The 20654-nt window shown below is 36.0% G+C and overlaps 1 protein-coding gene across 9 annotated transcripts in view; it reads right to left on the bottom strand.

The window, feature by feature from the left end:
* Window positions 1-20654, bottom strand: part of LOC128806979 (DNA polymerase nu-like) — a 112303-nt gene that overhangs the window by 10862 nt on the left and 80787 nt on the right. For 7 of the 9 annotated variants that reach the window (XM_053976897.1, XM_053976901.1, XM_053976900.1 and 4 more), the window contains 3 exons: window positions 15301-15368; window positions 6464-6525; window positions 2366-3533 (listed from right to left, as the gene is read on the bottom strand). In XM_053976897.1, coding sequence (XP_053832872.1) covers window positions 3465-3533; window positions 6464-6525; window positions 15301-15368 — 199 coding nt within the window. In that variant the 3' untranslated portion in view covers window positions 2366-3464. Of the gene's footprint in view, window positions 1-2365; window positions 3534-6463; window positions 6526-15300; window positions 15369-20654 lie in introns of those variants that run through there. The other 2 variants (XR_008437000.1, XM_053976899.1) reach the window with 1 other exon arrangement.

The raw sequence follows: 20654 nt of genomic DNA, 5'->3' as shown, positions 1-20654 counted from the left end.
CTGCTCAAAGAAGGGTGAGCTATGAGGTCAAAAAGAGGCTGCTCAGGAATTTGTCCAGTCTGGTCTTCTAATGGTGAAGCAAGAAAAGATGTTTCAGACCACTGAGGAAATATATCAAGAAACTATAATACAACCTTGAACCTGTTCTTTGGCATACCTTTTTAGATCGGATTAAACAAGAAATGAGAGGAATAGGTTTTGTTGACTCCCACAAAATGAAATTAGTTTCTTTTTAAGGGCTTTTTCTTATTTATTAGCATGAACAAAACTATGTCCTGGGTGATCTAGTAGATTCAATCTCTTAATCTACTCTTACTTTTCAAAAACTCACACTTTTTTTTCCCCTCCCCATGTTTAAGATGTCTTGCCCACATAAAATCTGAGGTCAGTGTTTGAGATATGGTTATTATCAAGTTGGACCAGCACTGAAGATCAGAGTCCTGCTGTTCCACAGTTGTATGCAGACATGATAAGATTTGCAAGCACAGAAGTACTGGTCATGCCATTCCAGCTGAGCTGTTCCATTTCCCACAGACACTGAGCTAAAGTATTTTCCAATAGTGCTCTTTCCCCACTACTTCACATGGCAAACAAAGAGATTTACAGATGAACTAAAGGAAGATTCAGGCCATCAAAGACACGCCTGAAATTAAACCTAGACACAAATCAGTTCAAAAGGGAGTTATTACTGTGTTCAGAGAATCACTTAATGAAATTCCTGCTCACAAAGGATATCTGGAACTAAGTACAACCAGCTATTTCCCCATAGCCCATTTATTCTGTGATTTCCCATGCTCGTTGATCAGTACTTTTGTAGGGTTCTGCAATTCAAACAGAAGTTTTTGTTTCTTGTTCTCCCAGTACCTCTTTGTAGGTTGTGAGGAAAACAGAATCATTTTAGAGACCAAATCGAGAGCTTTAAGGATGCAAAAGTGCTCTTATGATTGTTCCTGCTCAAGCCTAACCATGTTTTAAAGTCCCTTTCATGCAGAACCAAAATAACCTGACAAGGTGGTTATTTATTATAATAAGGGTCTTGAGTTCTGTGGTGTGAAATTATTGTGCTACCCAAAGGAATTCGAGGCAGTCATCAAACACTGAATATTTTCACCTATATTTATTTGGGAGGAAATCTGTGGTCAGGACTGGCCTTGCTTCCTATAATGGCTCTTTAGATTCAGACCTCAACTAAGGTTTGGAAAAACTGTACTGCACAGATTTTATGATTATACATAGATCAGCACACAGGTGAGGTAAAACTGATGCCTTGTCCAGAGTCCCTCATTGAGAAATGAATTACAAACACTACTCTTTCTCAAGTGGAGAAAGCTTCTCAGTTTCCTTACTGGAGAATTTGGAGCACTGGAATGATATCCCAAGTTCATGGTATGTATCCTGCAAGTTGGGGGGGGACACAAACTTCACCAAGTCTCAAGACTTGGTCAGCAACAATCCTCCAAAATGATGCCAGTTTGCCTTTTGCCCCCACACCAGTGTATACAGACTGAGCCCTTGGACACGTGTGATAAAGTGGTGATTTATTGCTTGGCCTTCTTCCTTCTGTTAGCTGATTCTTTGGGAATTTAAAACCCTGAAGAAACTGTGACACAAGGAGAATAAAATATTAACTTTGCCTGCTTGTATGACAACCTGCACAAAGTGCACACGTCTGGGGAACTGTGACTGACAGTCATTTGTGAAGGGTTGTGTTTGAAAATTTGTATGGTGACCTCTGCATTTCTGTAGCTTCAGATTTGAACAGATGTCAATTCACACAAGTGGATTGAGGTTCTTTTTGTTCTTAACAGTGTTTTTGGGTTTTCTTAGGCTGAAGGGGCTGTTTGGGGTTTGAAAAAATACACCATCCATCAAATTGTAAAGTAGGCATCCTAAGAAAAATGTACAACGTGAAAATCAGCTGGGAATGTACCAAAAAATTATTATTTCCTCCATATGGTAGGAAGGTTAGCAATGTAGTGTTATAGAAACAGGGCTTGGTTAGTAGGGGCCTCCCAAAACCAGTAGATCTTAAAGAGGAGTGAAAGAGATGAGACAGTAGAACATTTCACACTTATTCAATGCCACTGTAATCACAGAGGGCTTGAAAATAGCAAAAACTAGAAGAAAACTTGTGCAACCTCCTCTCTGCTGGACAGGTGGGATAGGGCCCCTACTCACAGGACCTGGCATGGTGTCACAGCCATGCAGGCTGGATCCTCCTGCCAAAGCTGACCCCAATTAATGTGCAGCAGGTTCTATCTTTGCTTACATGATCAATGCCAGTTGTATAAGAATCAATTTTTAGAAACTACTGACTCACATCAGCTGACAGGTTATGTATGATTAATAAGCAACATAAGAAAACAATGTTTAATAGTTTAATGGCTTTAAGTGCAAAGTAAAATTAATTAATTATACAAATTAAAAATGCTGCAAAATCTTTACAATCATACAGTTCTAGAATTTAAATTGTATTACTGTGATAATTTGATGTCTAATGCTGAAACATACTGAACAACTCTTAAAAGTTTTGTGCTTGACTTCAACTTCTGAATAATTAGTAGACTTCAAGGACAATTTCATATTCCACAAGCACAGAGACAGAATTTGTAAAACAGTAATGTTATGAAACAAATCTCATTTGAAGAATAAACTCTACAGAAAACCAAATTATTAATAAAAAATCCAAACATTGAAGTAAAAGCCTGGATCCTAAAAAGGATAAGGATGAATCCTGAAATTTATCTAAACAATATTTATCATTATATCAGTAATAAAAATAATAGATTAGGCAAAACTGTAATACTTTATCTAAAGTATGCTAAGGCTATGGTGCAAACTCAGTTTGAAATTAATTGAATGGAAACAATCTCCTTTTTATAAATACATTTAAGCTTCTAGTTTTGTTTACCTGTTTTGCTCCAAAATTGTAGAAAAAAATTAAGTTCATTTACTCTTTTTCTAAGACTGAAGAACAGGACATTTAATATGTGATGAACACCAAGCAGCTACATTCTACTCACAAAATACAAAATAAGCTGAACACAATAGTTAAGCATCTGACATAGTTCAAATACTGCCAGCTTATAAGTATTTTTACACAAGCACTTCACAAGAATATTTAACATTAAAGTCTGAACATCTGTGTAACTCAAATATATTTGTAATGCTCCCAAAGGGTTAATACTGTCTTGTTTCATTTCTCACATGTAGTAATTTAGCTGTGAACAAAAGCAGCTCCCTGCTGGATACCTTGGCTAAAGGAAACACAATGAACTGGTAAAAACCAGTTTTATCTCACTGCTGTTGCCTAGGGCTACAGACAAAATGAAGTAAAAAAATTCACATGCAGAGTATTAGGTGCTTATGAAAGATCCAGCAGCGCTGTTGCCTAGTGATTCAGCGAGGAATCAGCACAGGCCAATGAGGTGTTTGGGTACTGAATAACATCCCCAATGACTGCTTTACATCTCCTGCAATTCTGTCATACACCCCCATGATTTCCCAGTGGTGAGAATCACTTTCAAGGGAACCTGTCAGGGAAAAAAAATAAAAATTTAAACAAATAAACACATCACATAAAGCAAGACTACTATTTTTGCTTTTCCCTTTGGATGTGATACTGCTCCAGATTACATGCCTATCCAACGTGAAATGTTCTTCATTTGTATTAATACTCAATTATTGCCACAGTTCTGATAAAAATACCTTAACAATTTAAATTAACCTTTAGTTTTCAAATTGCAAATACATATTACTGAATTGCAAGGAATACACTAAAGCAAAATTCATCTCATGCTTTTAAAAGAGCTACAAATGATGATTTTGATGTTTATCATCAGTAACTTTGTCTGCAATGCATAAAGATACTAGGGTTTTTTACGCCCCACTTTTCAAGTTCTGGGGTATTTTTATTGTTGGTTTGGTTTAATTTCAGTTTGTTTTGCGTTCCTGGTGCTGTTGTACACAGTAGATTTGTTGACATGAAAGCTGCCTCATTAGCATGGACTATATTTTGAAAAAAAAAATACTTCAAAGATAAAGCATCCTTTACCTCAAAGAAGAAAAAGAGATCTCTCCCCATTAAGACTCTATGTGTGCTCTACTTTAGTGACATTTTATCTCCATATCAAGAAATAATATTCATATTAAGGGAGCACACAATACATATTTAGCTGAAGTAAGTCTGCTGAAGGGGAGCAGGAGCATTTCACAAAAATCTTTTCATCTTCAACATCTCTAATCCTAAAAGACATTTTCTTAACTGTATAGAAGGGTAAACAACATGAACAAAAAAACAAACTTTTTTTTAAAGATCACTCTCAATTTCTTCTCTGAGATCAAACTTTATGTTTTCTATCTGTCCTCTGTCATTGATCTCTTTTTGAGGCTTCAGAGGAAGGTGAAGTATCTTCATGATGGATGTAGCCTAACGTGCTGCACGAGCAGAAGTACGTCAGGATTCCCACAGTAATTTGCTTAGGAAAAGGAGACCAAACAAGGGGAATGAAATGTGCATCTCCAAATACTTCTACTGCCTACTAAAATACTTCTACTGACTAATGAAATATGTATCTCCAAATACTTCTACTGCCTACTAAAAAGACCTAATTTTTGAAAGCCCCAGATAACTACTTATTGTCTAAGAATGTGTTTCTTTTCACCTATTAAGGCATAGTTGGTGTTTAATGGAGAATTACTGTTCTCATGGGAATGACATCTTGAATCCATCTATTTAATGCATTGAGAAGGATTTGTCAGTGTGTGACAGTAAAACACATTAGACAGAGGTGAATAACAAGGTATGTCCCATTTGTCCACAGGACATTGAAACCTTCTGGCACTTAATGGTTAGTCTGAAAAATGTAACACTAAAATGATATTCTACCCCTGCAACTAGGAACACTCTCAGCAACCATGTAAACATTTGTCTTTCTTAGAAACCTACTACAGTGCTCATATTTATTTCATGACCATGACTTCCTCAGACAAAGTATGAACATTGCTACCTCTGAAAAAGGCACCAAAAAGTCTTCTTAAATTTTTCCTATCCAGAAAGGACTCTAGTGTTGCTATTCACTTTATATGCCAGCAAAAATACCATATTTTATTATTTTAAAGAACCTTATAGCAGCATGAATGCCAGGTATCTAATACAGTAATTAAAAATATTTAAATGTAATATACCTTGAAAAACAGTCTGGCTTCTTTTTTTTTTTTCCCTCCAAGAAATGTGTAACAAAAGAAGAATGGCTAACACAGGTGTCCAATGTAAGCAACCTACAGAAATGCAGTTTGCAAAGCTTGGGAGTATCAGTGCAAGAAATTTATAATCCCAGTGTGGCCAAAAAGTCTCACTGGACCATATTTAGTAAACAGGAATGTAAAATCTTACAAAGGTTAAGTGAACAGTGAGGGGGAAATCAGTACGGGAAGCAGAAAGAGTAATTTAGATTTTGGATACCCTTCATTATCCTTTCTCAATTTTTGTGGGAAGGATGGGCTCCCTAAGGACCCATAAAGGGTCTTGTAACTGCAAGACCTCCAGAGAAAGCCCCACAAAGTGGCTGGAATTCTGCAATAGATACAGAAGATCTGCAGGAAGAAATACAAGACAAATTATCAAGTAGTTTTCTTTTTCAACTGTTTCCATTAGTGCAAGTCTGTATGTTGCAATCATTTCTGAAATAATTAGAATAAAGCTGTTTCTGTCCCTGAACCTTGTTGTGTATTACTGCTGAGTGAGTGATCTGGCAACACCAAGTACTCCATTTGTCAGGGAACTGGAAACCCTTGGGCTGCTGCTCACTGAAGTCTAGGGATTGCCAAGAGCTTTAGCCTTTTACCCAGCAACAAAAGCTGAGCAGTAGGCTACAGTGACAGGTACCAGTTTTGTAGAGAGAAAAATATAATTATTTTATAATGCAATACAATTAGGTCCAATACATAGATAGCTACTCACTTTCTACAGATGTTGGTCTGGTCGATGATGTCCTCTACCTTTAGCAATGACCAGCGATTTTGTTTGCTTTGTGTATTAGGCATCCACAGAGAAATGTTAAATACACCCATTTTCTAAGTGAGAATTACTGAAGAAAGATCTTTTGCAATATTTTTTTCAGCAGTAATGAATGCCTGGCACATCTAGAAAGCCAGGGACTTATTAAAGAGACATATTTCTCACTCTACCACACCCAACAGAGGTTTCATGGCAAAGAATGAAATAAATTTTTAAATTACCACATGCATTACTCCAAAAATCTCACTTTCCGAAAGGGAGTATACTTTCTTTCAGTTATTTTCCTTTGTAGTAATTTGAAAAAGCAATTACTGCAAATATGAAAATGAAACAATTGAAGTAAAAAACAAAATTGTTGTTTCTAGATTCCTAATATAATAACGATGATGATGTACAAAGCTAAGCCTGCCTGAGAAAGAAATGGAAATTCAAAATTTTCCCTACCTTCAGTGGTACTTCCAAGGCTGTGGTTTGCTGCAGGGACTCCATTATTCTTTTTACCAGTGCTGTAAGGTAAATTTGAAAACCTACAGCTTTATTTTCCATGTTAGGACAGTTATATGTACATATAAAATCATTTTTTTTATATTCTGATACATAATACCTGCATTTCTGCATTAAAAAAATTGCCATTTACAACTTTTTCAGATTAATTTAAAGTGATATTTTATCTCTTGTGAACAGTTTAATTTCTTTTTTAAAATTGAATTTTAGGGTAAAATGTACAGAATTATTTAATTTATATATCCCATGTATAGAGAAGTGTAGCACTACTACATTTCATATAAAGGTATATAGAGCATGTGTGAGTGCTCAGTTTTCAACTTCAGTACTCATAACTATCTGTTTGATGACATTTCATATATTTTAATTTTCTTGGGCAATCATAACACTCACTTTAAAAAGAAGCTAGAAAAAAAAGCCCACAAGAATCTGAACTTTTAAAAATATTTTACTCTTCAAAATAAAAAGATCAGAGCCAAATTTTTTTAAAAATCATCCCTGTGGGATAGTAGAGCTATCAGGACTCTAAACAATTAAACTTCAGTATAATTCATGTAACTTAAGAACTCATCATGCCATAACACTATGTTCACTATTACTGTGCAAATGCATCTACAATTATTCCAAAACAATCATTTGGGATCAGATTTGCCATCACTGGTCCTGCTAATTAGTGTTTTGTTTGACAAAGATTGCTGCTTCAACACACACTGTTCTAATAAAAATCAAAGAGAGATTCAATGGATCAACAGTTTTTAAAATGGAAGATATTTTTGGCTAGTGAAAGTGAAGCAGGAATACCAGGTGGCTCCAGAACCTGCTCTGACAGGATGGGTGAGTAAATAATGTATGTGGTCATGTGCCTCACAGAGCTGAGAAGGAGCAGGGTCTGTGATAGGAGCTGGTAACTGCCAGAGCAAACCCACATGATTACTGAGCAGCTTCCTTTGAAGTTATCCCTCGCTGCACATCACAGCCCTTTGGCAGCTGAGGTTAGAGGCAAAGGAGCGACAAGAACTCTAAGAAGCTGTGGATGTTGTTGCTGTGGCTGCTGCCAAAACCTTTTCTAATGATGCCAGGAATGAAAAACAGTCTGTAATGTTTCATGTCGTGTCACTGACACTGAGGCTGGCCTGATAATAATGATGAGGATAACCAGCTTCTGCCTGAACAGTGCTCAGACCCCACTGGCTCACTCAGATTTGTGTGCTAATGAGCTGTCATAAACTTCACCATGAAGTCTATGAAGTTCTATGCAGTAACTCAAAGTATCAGCAGATCAAGAGCCAGAGCTGAGGAAACCAAGACATTTGTTGACACATCTATGTACAGCTACACCTGTAGACTTGTTTCATGTTAGATTTGAGGAAGTTCATGGTCCACTGTGGGACAGAGCAACATTTTTTGAGCACAGAAACAAACACTGCAATCCACAGATTGTGAAAGGAACAGTGCTGGCCTAAATAATTACTCATTTGTAATCCAGTCCAAGTCAACATGGCTATTAATAGAGGAGTGTTGGACTGCCTCTGTCTTGAGAAGCCCACTCTGAATTTCAGCAAGCTGTCAGCTCCAAGAGGTCAGCAATGCAGCAGATGCTGGGGCACCCCAGCCAGGTGGGATGCCTTCAGGAGGCTCAGTGTGTTGGCAGTCAGTCCTGGGTAAACATTTTCCCCAAGCTATGACTGCACAAAACTTTTGAGAGGATAACACCTGAATTCTGCACTTCTCACACAGAATCACTCAGCTCTGTATGTTCCACCAGACACTTACGAAGGGCACACTCAACTCTGTGCAGCTTAACATTTCTTATATTGTTTGATAAATAAACAGCAATAGAGCATTTGGGTATTGAGAGGAATAGGTCTTCTTGACAAAATGAGTTCCAACAGACAGTAAAAGATGGAGCATGAGTCAGCAGCATCACTTCCTGGGCTGAAATAAATGATATGACAAAGGCTGCTGCCTGCCTATGTGCTGAGTTCGACCTGTTTCCCCAAGTTCTCTAGACCTCTGAATTTGGCTAGTCCTGTCCCATTTAGCTGTTATGCCCAAAAGGGGATTAATGATGGCAGCAATGACTGCAACAGCCTTCTCTGTTGGTTCACACACTTTTCACTCTAAGGCATCTGGCACAATCAAAATTCTGCTGCATTCTTAAATACTCTTAATTTTAAAATGCACAGATTAAAGTGGCCACATCAGTGAACAATCCCAATGGTTCCTCATTCACTTTGACAACCATTAAAAACCTCTCCATGGATTTACTTCATTTTCTTCTTTCCTTTTTTTTCTGTCAGTTCAGCTCCCTGTTCTCTTTCTCATGTCACACTGACTTCTTCTCTACCCAGAGTTTAGGAAAGCCATTCATTCCAAGCAATCTGAAGTTGTTGTGCCTGCATTTCAGCCTTTTGAAACCACTCCTTTGCAAATATCAAGAAAAAGCAGCTGGATTGCCATTCCTGTTCAGTGGTCTGCTAAGACTGTAAACAGTGAAGAAGGAAGAATTTAAATACATTACAGTCTTTGCACAAAAATAAATAGCTATAGTAGCTGAATAGATTTAGGCTGGAATCTAAAGTTCTAGATTTTGGAGAGACAGAATTCTGGAATAGCCCTTAGTGGGAGTAATTTTTCATAAGAAGATGATAATTTATAAAAGAGACCATATGGCACTGGGGGCATGTAATCACAGGAGAGGTTCCCTTTAGTCCCATATACATAATATCTGATTCTCTCACTATTATCTCAAATCTCCTTGAAAATTTCCCTCTTTCTCAAGGCTCACAATAAATAATCAGACATACACAACTATGTCTTCTTTATCTGGTATACATTTTAGAGTGTAGTCACTAAAAAACAGAACCATAGTGTCTAAATAAATCTATCTCTACCATTCTTAATTTTTTGTTTCTTTTCTAAGATTTAGACTGAAGACTTTGGGGATAATGATTATTTCTATTCAGTCAAGAATCTAGTATATCTGGGGCACATAAATTATTAATTTTAAAATGTTCCTTTACAGCCAGCCATGTACTGCAATGGCATCTGTAAAATGCTGCTCTCCCAATTTTGCAAGTTATTTCTCAAAACCCATAATCAGCAATTAGGAGAGTTGTTGATTATACTCATCTGAAATGCTTTGTAACTGCTGAGTATACACGCTAAAATATTGTGTATATAAAAAATGGTCACAGCAAAGGCAAAATATTATAGAGGAACTGAAATTTTAACATATGTTTTAACATATATTAGATTTTCTTGATACTGACCAGAATAAATATGCTTATTGAAAGTGCTGTGAATAGGAGCAAAGATAAGACACGCATGCCTGCTGTGGAACAAAAGCTTATTTGTCCCTATCAAACTGAAGACATTTTTCAAGTGCACTCACCTATGAAATTATGACTCCAGAAACATGTCAAAGCTGGCCAGACATATGATCTATGGAACAGGGATTTTTGCAAATTGAAAGCTATCTAGAGGCATCTTTAGTTTATGCACCAGTGTTTTTCAAGTTAGAAAACGGCAGCTCAGAGGACAGAAAATGTCACTAACTTGTGATGACCAGTTCATTCTTTTGTTTTTCTGTTACTGCAGTCCCCTTTTGAACCTGTGCACATTTTAATGCAGCTGCCTCAGTACCAAGCAAGCATAAAATTGTATCAGAATAAAGTGAAATTTCATGTAATCTGTATGTGAGCCAAAAATGTGTACTGGCAGATGTTAAAACAAAGTCTAAGATACTATTCTTTAGGTAGCAAGTGATCTTAATACCAACATAAATAGGTTTAATTTATATTGATTGTTGTTTTGGTGGGGTTTTTTTTTGTTGTGTTTTTATTATTTAGGTGGGGAGGAGGGGTGGTGTTTGTTTTTGTTTTTGATTTTGTTTTTGTTTTGACTGGTTGTTTCGGTGTTCTTAAATTCAAGGTAAGTACTTCAGCTGAAATATTTTATACCTGGTAAAATATTAGAAAAATTCTTTCAAACTCTACATTGCACATGTACCAAAACCACAAACAGATAAAGAATTTCTTTAATTCTATAAATACTGTTTAATTATAAATGAATTCTAAAAAAAAAAACCCTTTAAAATTACTCTAATGCACTGTGATATTGAACACAATGCACTGGAATACATCTATTTCTACAAAAAGATGTTATTTCAAGTACCAAGTATCTTTCATTTAATTATCACTAATGGATGCAATCAAGCAGAGAGAAAGGCATAGAAGAATCTACAGTAATTGCCACTGGCAAAGTTCACCTTTCCAACTCACCAGCTATTTATGGAACACACATTAGAAGCCAGATTCTACAGCTATAACTACAGGTATCCCTGTAGTGTAAAAAAAAAAAATAATTTGCTTTTCTTCACCACAAAGTGTGTTCCCCCTTTTAGCTGTAATGCATTCAGCATAATCCAACGGCAAAGAAGCAGTTCAAACCTATCATGGAGCACCAGTGTCAGAAACAGTCCCCAGAAAATGAAAAATTGGGCTCTGCCATTCCTAAATACTCTTCCAGAGTCTCTACACAGACTCACAGTATGATTTGAGGACAGACTGTCTACCTGATTACAGACTTCAGGACTCAGAGACACTGAGCCTTCTCAGATCCAAGAACCCAGTTTTTGGCATTTCCATAATATCATCTGCCTTTCTGCTTCCTGGGCTGCTGGAGAGCTCAAGATGTGAGGAAGGCAGACAGGCAAGCTGGCCAGAAACCAGGCAGATTATTGATGGTAAAGCTGAGAGTCTTCTGCCCAAGCAAAACGGATTTCTGCCAAATGTTTTGATTTGAACTTCCCAAGCACCCTCTAATAGGAAATTAGGATTTTAAAAAGCTCTTTTGCTGTCATGTTCTTGCCCTAAACATAGAATTGAAGGAAATGATATGCCATATCTTTGATGAAAATTGCACCATTCAGAGTAGTATGTGCTTCATTGTATTTTGAAGTGTGTCAAAGCTTGGGCAGTCAAAACCTTATTATAAATAAATCATGTTCTGCCTTGTCATTCAGAGTGAGCCATATGTGTACTATAAAACTGTGGGCAATGGATTCTTTTTGAAGAAAGTATTCTTCCAAAATACAGATGAGACTTTGAGATGACCCACCTTATGCAGTACTTTGTGCAGAAGTAGATCTAGAAAAAAAAAAAGAACACTTCTTTGCTTGTTTGCTTGTCCTCTTGTTTATTAGATGCAAAAGATTCCAAATCATCTGTGCATTATTAGATGCATTATAAATGGGATTTCTGTATATTGTAAAGTCCTGAAAATTCTTATTGGAGCATATGAAGTCCCACAAAAAGTGCCAATATTACAATTCCTTGTGGCATTTTTCAGCTGCCATTCAGAAGAGTCTTAGAAGCAAAAAAACATTTTAATGTTGTGAAGCAATTCAAAAGAGACTCTTCCATCAGGGAAATGCTGCTGAGAAGGCTTATATCCTTCATTATGATCTAATGAAATAATACTATTTACCTTTATGTTCTTCATTTATAAATCTTAAAAATATTTTAAGTTTAATGTTCATTCTACAAACAAGAAAAAGGAGACATATATTTGTTGTTGCTTTCCTGAAAAAGTAGGTCAGAAGCATGACTGGAATCAGAATGTAAACATGCTGAATAGTAGGCCAGTACTTCTTGGATCACATTAAATGCAGGAGAATAACACAGCACTGAAGTGTAATCCATTAAAACCCTCAAACACTGCTCTTTAGCTTCAAGTCCACGTCTTTCCCTTTACTGAGCTTTGTGACTGTATAACTGAGATTTCTCTCTGGATCATTAAACTGCAGGCTGGAAACTGCAAGTCAGCAGATTCTGTAATTTAAAGTTTCTGAATGGACAAAAGCTCATTAGATATGTAAAGACAAAGCTGACAGCTAAAGAATATTGGCAAATAAAAGCAAGAAGAGTAAGGATTTTAAAAACGAGTGAAAGAACTTTAGGTAAAGAGATGAAAACTGTCTTTGGACATTCACAATGCTTAAGCGACTTAGGAGAACACAACCTACTGACTCTATTTTGGTTTAACGCTCAGATATCTAATCTGTTACCTTACTTAGCAGCTCCTGAAATAATTGAAAAATATTAGGAGAAAAGAGTGTTCCTATTTAGTTTCATCTGAAAGGAATCCAGGTCAACTGTTCTCAGGCTGTTGTGTGATGTGAACTGAAACCGTTCACACCATGGACTGGGACAATAGGGAGATCTGCTTCGGCACGTCCTGTCCTGCTGACTGGAAGTGAGATGCCAGTGTGGACACACACTTTCTCTGCCTATTCAGATCAAACAAAATCCTCATTAATGACTGAAGAATCGCCAGCTTTGGACCCTTTTAAGACACCTTGGATTTGTTCTTCTACCAGTAGCAGAACTACTTGCAAAACACAGCCAGGGAGGTTGAAAGGAACCTTTGGAGGTTACCTGGTCCAGCCCTGCTGCTCAGAGGGGCCACCTTGAGCTGTTTGCCAGGACCTTGTCCAGATGGCTTTTTTACATCTTCAAGGATGAAGACACCACAACCTCTCAGGGGAACTTGTGCCAGTGCTCAGTCACCCTGAGAGTAAAACAGTGTTCCCTGATCTTCAGAGGGAACCTTTTGTGTTTGGGTTTGTGCCCGTTGCCTCTGGTCCTGTCACTGGGCACCACCACTTCCTCTATGCCCACTCCCTTAGGATATATACATTAGTAGGATCTCCTGAGCCTCTCTTTTCCAGGCTGAACAGTCCCAGGTCTCTCAGCCTGCCTTCATAGAACAGATGCTCCAGTCCCTTCATCATCTTTGTCACCCTTTGTTGCACTTGCTTCAGTCTTGTACTGGGAAGCCCAGAAGCAAATGCAGTTTTCCAAGTAAGGCTCTCCCAGTGATGAATAAAAAGGAAGGAAATCAATGTCTCAGGTTGGTCTTTTTGTGTAAAGAATAAGACAAGTTATCACTCTTCAGTATATCTGAAAGTTCCTGTAATGCAGAATTTTCTTTTTTTCTTTGACTCTTAGGGCGAAATAGAGACAAATTGAAAACTCAATCTTCAATCATCAGAATGAAACAAACTTCTATCTTGAACACTCAAGTTTGGCAGCCTACACTAAATGCAATGACAATTTCCAAGGTATCTCACACCTCTAGACTGCCCAGGTCCATTTTCTAAAGGTCATCTTAGCAACTTCAATTATAGGATTATAACTTTGAAGCTCAAAGAGGAATTTATAGGTATGTTTATTCTGCACCCTGCAGCTAGACCTGGAAATCAGCAAACTAATTACTGTGCAGTGCATACTCTAAACTTGAGTATTTGAACTGCACTCTTTTTGCATTTTCAGAAAAAAGCCTCCAGTCATTATGTTTCCAGAGTGGGATATTACTATTATTACTATTACTATTTTCATTACTATTACTATTTTTCTATTATTCATATGATTACTATTATTCATATGATAGAGGTTTTTTCTGTTATACTTTGAAAAATATTGATTTTTCTGAATTTGCTACAAATTCAGACTAGTAATGGAGATCTAAATTTGATCCAATGGGGGCAGAATCTATGATTTTCTATATGTATTATCAGTCATGAATAATTTTTAGCTTTTGGGTATAATATTAGCACTCTATGCAAATTGATGCAAAATAAGATAATAAAAATCCTTCTATGCTGTCCTACAGATGTCTTTCAGTACACTATGCTTCCTAACTCTGAAACTATGTCAATTTTAGACATTTCCTTTTCTGAACAGATATCTCCAATAAATTGTAGCATGGTTTTTTAAATTTAAAACAAATCTTAACTCCTGTATTTAGAGGTCAAATGTTAATATATTAACTTAATTCATTACAATGCCCTGAATATATTGAGCTGAAATATTTCCCAGGTAGTTTGTTTAGATTAGATAGAGTTTTAAGGCTCTCATTTTGAACTAATACTCACAAGAGGGAGCAGAGATGAAATGAGACTAATATAGCAGTTTGTACTGTTCAAATGAATACAGCATGGGAAGCTGAAATAAATTTTTTATTAAATGCTTGTGCTATAATGGAAGATATTTCTTGTATTGGTTCATTTAAAATAATTGTGACATTATGTTAATTGGTTTAGCCAAACATATTGTTGAGCTTCAAACTAGACCAACGTTTGTGAATAAGCACTTGGTGCCTACAGGAATAAACCCACAACTTACTGGAGAAGAGACCCAACAGTCTGCTATGTGCCCTTTGTACCAGCTGCTGAGACAAACTCTTGCTTAGGGAATAATGTCTGGAAGTAAGCCAGATGAGAGGATCAAAACATAAGCACAAACTTTTACTAACCTTAATCTTGAGAGTGCCATCATAAAGGTTTCTTAATATAAAAAAGCAGTAAACTAACATAGAAATTACATTACAGTATAATCTTACATGAAGAATTGAATACTTCTTTATGTAACAGCCCCTAATCTAAAGTACTTCAAATTGGTTTATTTCCTTCTAAAACCTTGGAGGAAATATTATTTACTCTTACAGGGTTCACACAATGGATGATAAAATCTTAATAAAAAAACTAAATACAAATGTCCTTGGTAATGAATTCCAAATGAGTATATCACATTTTATCTACATAAGAGCCAGTGGTGGAAAACATTCAGAAAAATCTGCTTAGTATGCATTTTCTTAATTGTGAGAATCAATGTGCTTCTTCTCATCACATTAGTTCTTTATTCTCTGAGAAATCACAGGATATAGAGAGTAAAAATAGGTGGGAGGAAAAGAGAAAGAGAGATTGTATTTACCTGAGAATTCCTGGATTTGAGAATCTTCTACTTCAAACAACAATTCATCATGGATCTGGGCAATTAACCTGAAAAATTTCAGAGACATCAGATAATATATGCAAAAAAAAATTTAACAGTGCTTTCCATTCATGGATAAGTTAAAGTGAAAATAAATATCCAAAGAAAATTTAAAAATCATTAATGGACTTAAAAATTGCCTCTCCCTATATTCTGGAAACATGAAGGCCGTAGTTGTTAACCCAAATTGTGCTTGCCAGCTTATAAATGTAATTCAAGGATTTGATGACATGACAAGGTATCACTTAAAACCAACATGATGTGCAGAAAAATACAAGAAATTATGGAGACAGGCTATGTTTTGTTAATATAGCTTGGTTTTTTGAATTGGATATAAAGAAGAAGTTCTTCCTTATGATGGTGGTGAGGCACTAGAACTGGTTGCTCAGAGAAGTTGTGGATGCCCATCCCTGGCAGTGTTCAAAGCCAGGTTGGATGGGGCTTGGAGCAACCAGCTCTAGTGGAAGGTGTCCCTGCCCATGGCAGAGGGTTGAACAAGGTGGTCTCTGTGGTCCCTTCCAACCCAAACCATGCTGTGATTCCATAATTTAAATTAAATGTCACTTGTAGACTTTTCTTAATACCTTTTCTTAATAATAGCAGTTATTCAAGTAAATAATTCTTTACAAATGGCTGAAACATCAATATGTTTATGACTTATAACTTTTCACAGCTTCTTAAGATAGTTTCACACTGCCTTAAATTACAGTGTGACATTGACTAACAATGTGGTGAGCTTTAATAATAGATCTTAAATTATTAGTCACTTACAACACAGTCAGAAGCAGAGTTAAACAGATTAACATATTTTTAATAGGAAATTAGGACACAGGACACAAAAAAGAAATAGATGAAAAGACCAGGATCATTTGTAGCAAAAGAACATAGTTACATGAAAAGCTGAAATTTCTAATTCAAGTAAATTAATTAAAGCAAGAGTATCCTCATAACCATTGAAATGACATGCAAAAGGTATAAATCAGAACAGCGAATATTAAAGATGAATAAACAGTCAATCAATGGAATAAGTGAAAATAATTGCATTTATTAAACCAGTGCAATAAAAATATGATAGACTGATTATTGTTTGTTGCAGAATAGTGTCTCATGCCTTCAGTCAGGATTAAAGCACCATATATACTGAAAGTTTGGTAAGGAAAAAGTTCTTAGAAGAACTTACAGTATACATAAAAACTTCATCATAAATTTATCAGGATTTAGGAATGAAAGAATAGGATTTTCAAGACCTCTCAGCACTGTAAGAACTGATTACCTCACCTCCATGCTAAAAGTAAAACAGGAGGAGCAGGTGTGGACCAGAATTAAGTGCTACCTTATGTGTATCCAAAAACCTGTGGAAGCAATGTAAATTAACTGAAATTTTCTCTCTGGACAACAAAATAGACTTGGTACAACTCTACATGCTCCAGTTCACCTACTGAATGCAGCCCAGCTCCTTTAGCTCTCCATCATGGCTAAAGGACCCTGTTTCTCAGTCACATCATCCTGAACATCACAGCCCCTCAGCTCAGCTGCACTGCCAGTTACCTCAGGAGCTGCATGGAGCTGCAGAGTTACATCTGCCCCATCTTACGCATCTCGTGATTAATTTGAAGTTCAGGACCATGTTCTGTCTGCTAAATACAGAACTAGAAGTTGGCAGTGCTGGTTCTCTAGCTCTGCTGCTCTCCTAACCAATGCCTTCAGAAAATGGGAATAATATTTCTGAGATCTAAGAAATGAGTATTTCTAATACACTTCTATTTTCAAATGAAAGATATTACAGAAGATTTAATTAACACTAAACATGATTTCCTAGACTGATGCCAATAATGAAATAGTAGACACTATTTCCTCCTTAATGTTCATCAAACAAGATAGATATTTTTGATGATGTTTTATCTCTTTTTCTTACATATTTCACAGCAAATAATGAGTTCTGGTCTTACTGTACAAGGTCACCTGTATTTTTTCAGGCTTGCTTAAGTGATAACACTTGCATGCATTATGCTGTTCCACAGAAGGAAGCATTCAATTTGACATCAATAAAGATGAAAGAAAAAAATCAAAGCAATTTGTACATTCAAAATTTACAGTTTTCATCATTCCCCTGCATGCACCTACCTAGCCATTGCATAGTCTGAGTGAAAGAAGTTTGAAAAAGCCCCTATACTTTTGCTTAATAGCTTAATTGAATCCTCTTCACTTTGAAGGAGTATTGCAATAGCAAGCTCCTCTCATTATCTTGTGCTAAAAGGTATGGCCAACTGGATTAGAAACTGCAAACCATGCAGACACTAGTAAATTTTTAATTCTACAGATGGTAAGAATGCCTTTGATTTAGAAACTAGTATTTTATCAACTATGTTCTTGCCTGACTAAAAATTAGGCATCATTTTTGATGAGTATACATATGATTTCCTTTTCTGAGAAACATGACTTGCATCTGAGCATGCCAGTGGTGTGGAACTAGAAATAGTGCTACACCCTGATCCTTCAAATGCAAAATATTTCTGTGACTGCCAGTCTGAACATGGCTTTTGACTCCACTTTAGTGTGCCCAGCATACAATAGCCATCTTAAACTATTATGCTGCACTATAGAATTTTAAAAAGAAGATATTTTTCATTTTCTTAACACTACATTGATCATTCTTCCATTTTCCTACAAAGCAACGCAGAGACTAAATTCTCAGGCCTCCAATGGATCAGCCCAGCTATTACTACTGTATCATAATCATATTAATGAATTAGATATGCCAAAACTAATGAAACTGTTCTCAATAGATTTTTTCATAGTATTCTATTTATGAAGCCATATAGTTAGAGCATACCTTTCCATAGTACCAGGCCAATAAATAATAAATAATAAAAGAACTAATGAGGATTTTGTTTGTTACTGGAAATCAATATATTCCAGGTCTGGACTCCTCTGTTCTAAAGTATAGAATTGCAAGGTTTTCCATGACTACTTCACATACCTAGAAATACTTACACTATTAAACTGACCTCAACAAATCAGCTGTTACCTTGTTAGTGAGCAATGGTATTTTTCTTTATCATTAAAGGAAACAACTTTCGGTCTAAACTCAAAAGAAAGGGACTGTGGCATGACATGCTGCAGGCTCCAGTGCAGGTATGTTCACTAGAAGAGGACAGTGTAGGGGAAAAAAGAAAGACAAGATTGTCATAGCGGTCTTCATCAGAAGGAGATTTTTAGCAGTGGCATGCAGCGCTTCAGGATGTTAGAATGTGCCAAGAGATGCTCAAACTAATTAAATTCATGTTTCTTCTACAGACAAGGGACTAAGGCTGGTTCTGACCTAGATGTTCTGAACTTAAACTTGGAAAAACCCAGCTCTGTGTGGTGTCTTTGTGGCAGTGCCACCTCCCAAAACAGCTCCTGAAGTTAGACAGAGATTAACCCTCTGTACATTTCTGTTATATATTTTTTGCATCACCAGGGAATTTTTTACTGCTGTTAACAACACAAAGCATAACATAGTTTAGCTTTCCATATTGGTCTGTAGAAAGATAATATAAAATATAAACCACCAACAGTTTAGTGGTAGACTAGGCAGTGCCAGGTTAACAGTTGGACTCGATGACCTTAGAGGTATTTTCCAGTCTAACTGATTCTATGATTCTCTAGTACATTGAGCTGTCTGTTTTAATTTGAATAGAAAATAAATTAAAATAAGGTTTAAAAACTGGGCAACTGGAAAATCTTTTAAAAAGAGGGTTTGATCATCATGCATAACATAGCAGGATTCAATGATCTTAAAGGTTTTTTCCAACCTAACAGATACTATAATTCTGTAAGGAATCAAGGGCAACTTATTCTGACCAAGAGCCAAGCTGAGAGCCCAGACTAAAGTTTAAGAGGATTCCTGTTGGACACTCCTACATCTTCAGAAAAAAAGTGGTTCAGGGCAAGGTCACAGGTCTGATTCTAGAGCACTCCAGTGTAAAATTTCCACAACAAATGACATATTTTATTTCTAACTTGAAGATATATTGAAAATTAAATCATATTTGAACAAGAGATTTCCTAAAACAAAAGGATTTGGAGAAGGTTTTTGGAGAAGGAGCAAAGAAGATTAATTATTTGAAATCCATCATAACTTACTGGTTTGAGTAAAAAATTCTAGAGAAAAAAAACTATAATAAATCTTGAGAATTTAAAACAATATTAGCAGTTAAATATTTATATAAGAACAATAAAAATATAAACATTGAAGAGTTACTAAAAATAAACTGCTTTAAATAGAGCAGTAATGATCACTTTGTAGCATAATATACCTTGAAATACTTACTTAAAATATTCCCTAAAATATTTTCAAAATATTTCTCATTTTCTATTCTCACAAGGTTTTCATCTTATTTAAAAAAGCACTATGTCTCTGATCAGTGAAATGAAGATCATACAACAGTATCAGACTTTATATCCCAAATATTAATATCTTTGTCTCTCATCCTATGTTCTTCCCCTTTTTTGATATAAGCAAATCAGTCAATAAAATAATAATACATCTAGTAACACCACATTTTTTGCTTTGAATTTGAAACCTATAAATGCCTAATGGGAGACTTCAAAATTCCAGATATGGGAGTACACAGTTAAAAGCTATGTGTAAAAAGTTCAAAAATAAACCCAAAAAGCATAAAAACTGTTAAGTGGTTAGGAAAAAAAAAAAAGATTAAAACAATAAGGTATTTTTAAATCAGACAAATGGGGGACTACGGAAAAAAAAAACAAAACTCATTCCATCAAAACCAAAAAAAAAATGGAAATATGTTTCATGTTTTTAAATGAAAAAAAGAATTTAATCACTTGAAAAATTGACACATTCACACTTAATAAATTAATATTTAATAAAATATTGACTTAAAAGGCACGTAATTAAACACTTTGCCAGAAAAAACCAGAAAGGCTGCTCATGTAACAAACACTTGCATGGATTTCAAGAACTTCAAGAAATGATGACATACAATGATTTTGTGGGAAGATTTTTAAATCTTACGTTTCAGAACTCAGACTCATCCCCACAAACAGAGGAAGATGAAAATCTGCAGACAGACAGGCTACTCTCTACAAATCTTACACCTCCCTCCTGGAGCATCTGCTACTGGCCACACTCAGTGCTAATGGAGCAGATGGAAGCTGGATCCAAGTCCTCTTAGAAATATCTACGTTCCCGACACTGAGACACTATTCATTTATTTTCTGATACTACTAACACTACCTGTTGTTTAATTGTGCCCAGTTTCCCCACAGAAGCCCACAGATTCCAG

The sequence above is a fragment of the Vidua macroura genome, chromosome 4 (assembly GCF_024509145.1).
Source record: "Vidua macroura isolate BioBank_ID:100142 chromosome 4, ASM2450914v1, whole genome shotgun sequence".
Taxonomy (NCBI): domain Eukaryota; kingdom Metazoa; phylum Chordata; class Aves; order Passeriformes; family Viduidae; genus Vidua; species Vidua macroura.
The sequence above is the reverse complement of the archived record's forward strand: the minus strand, read 5'-3'. Positions and strand labels throughout refer to the sequence as shown.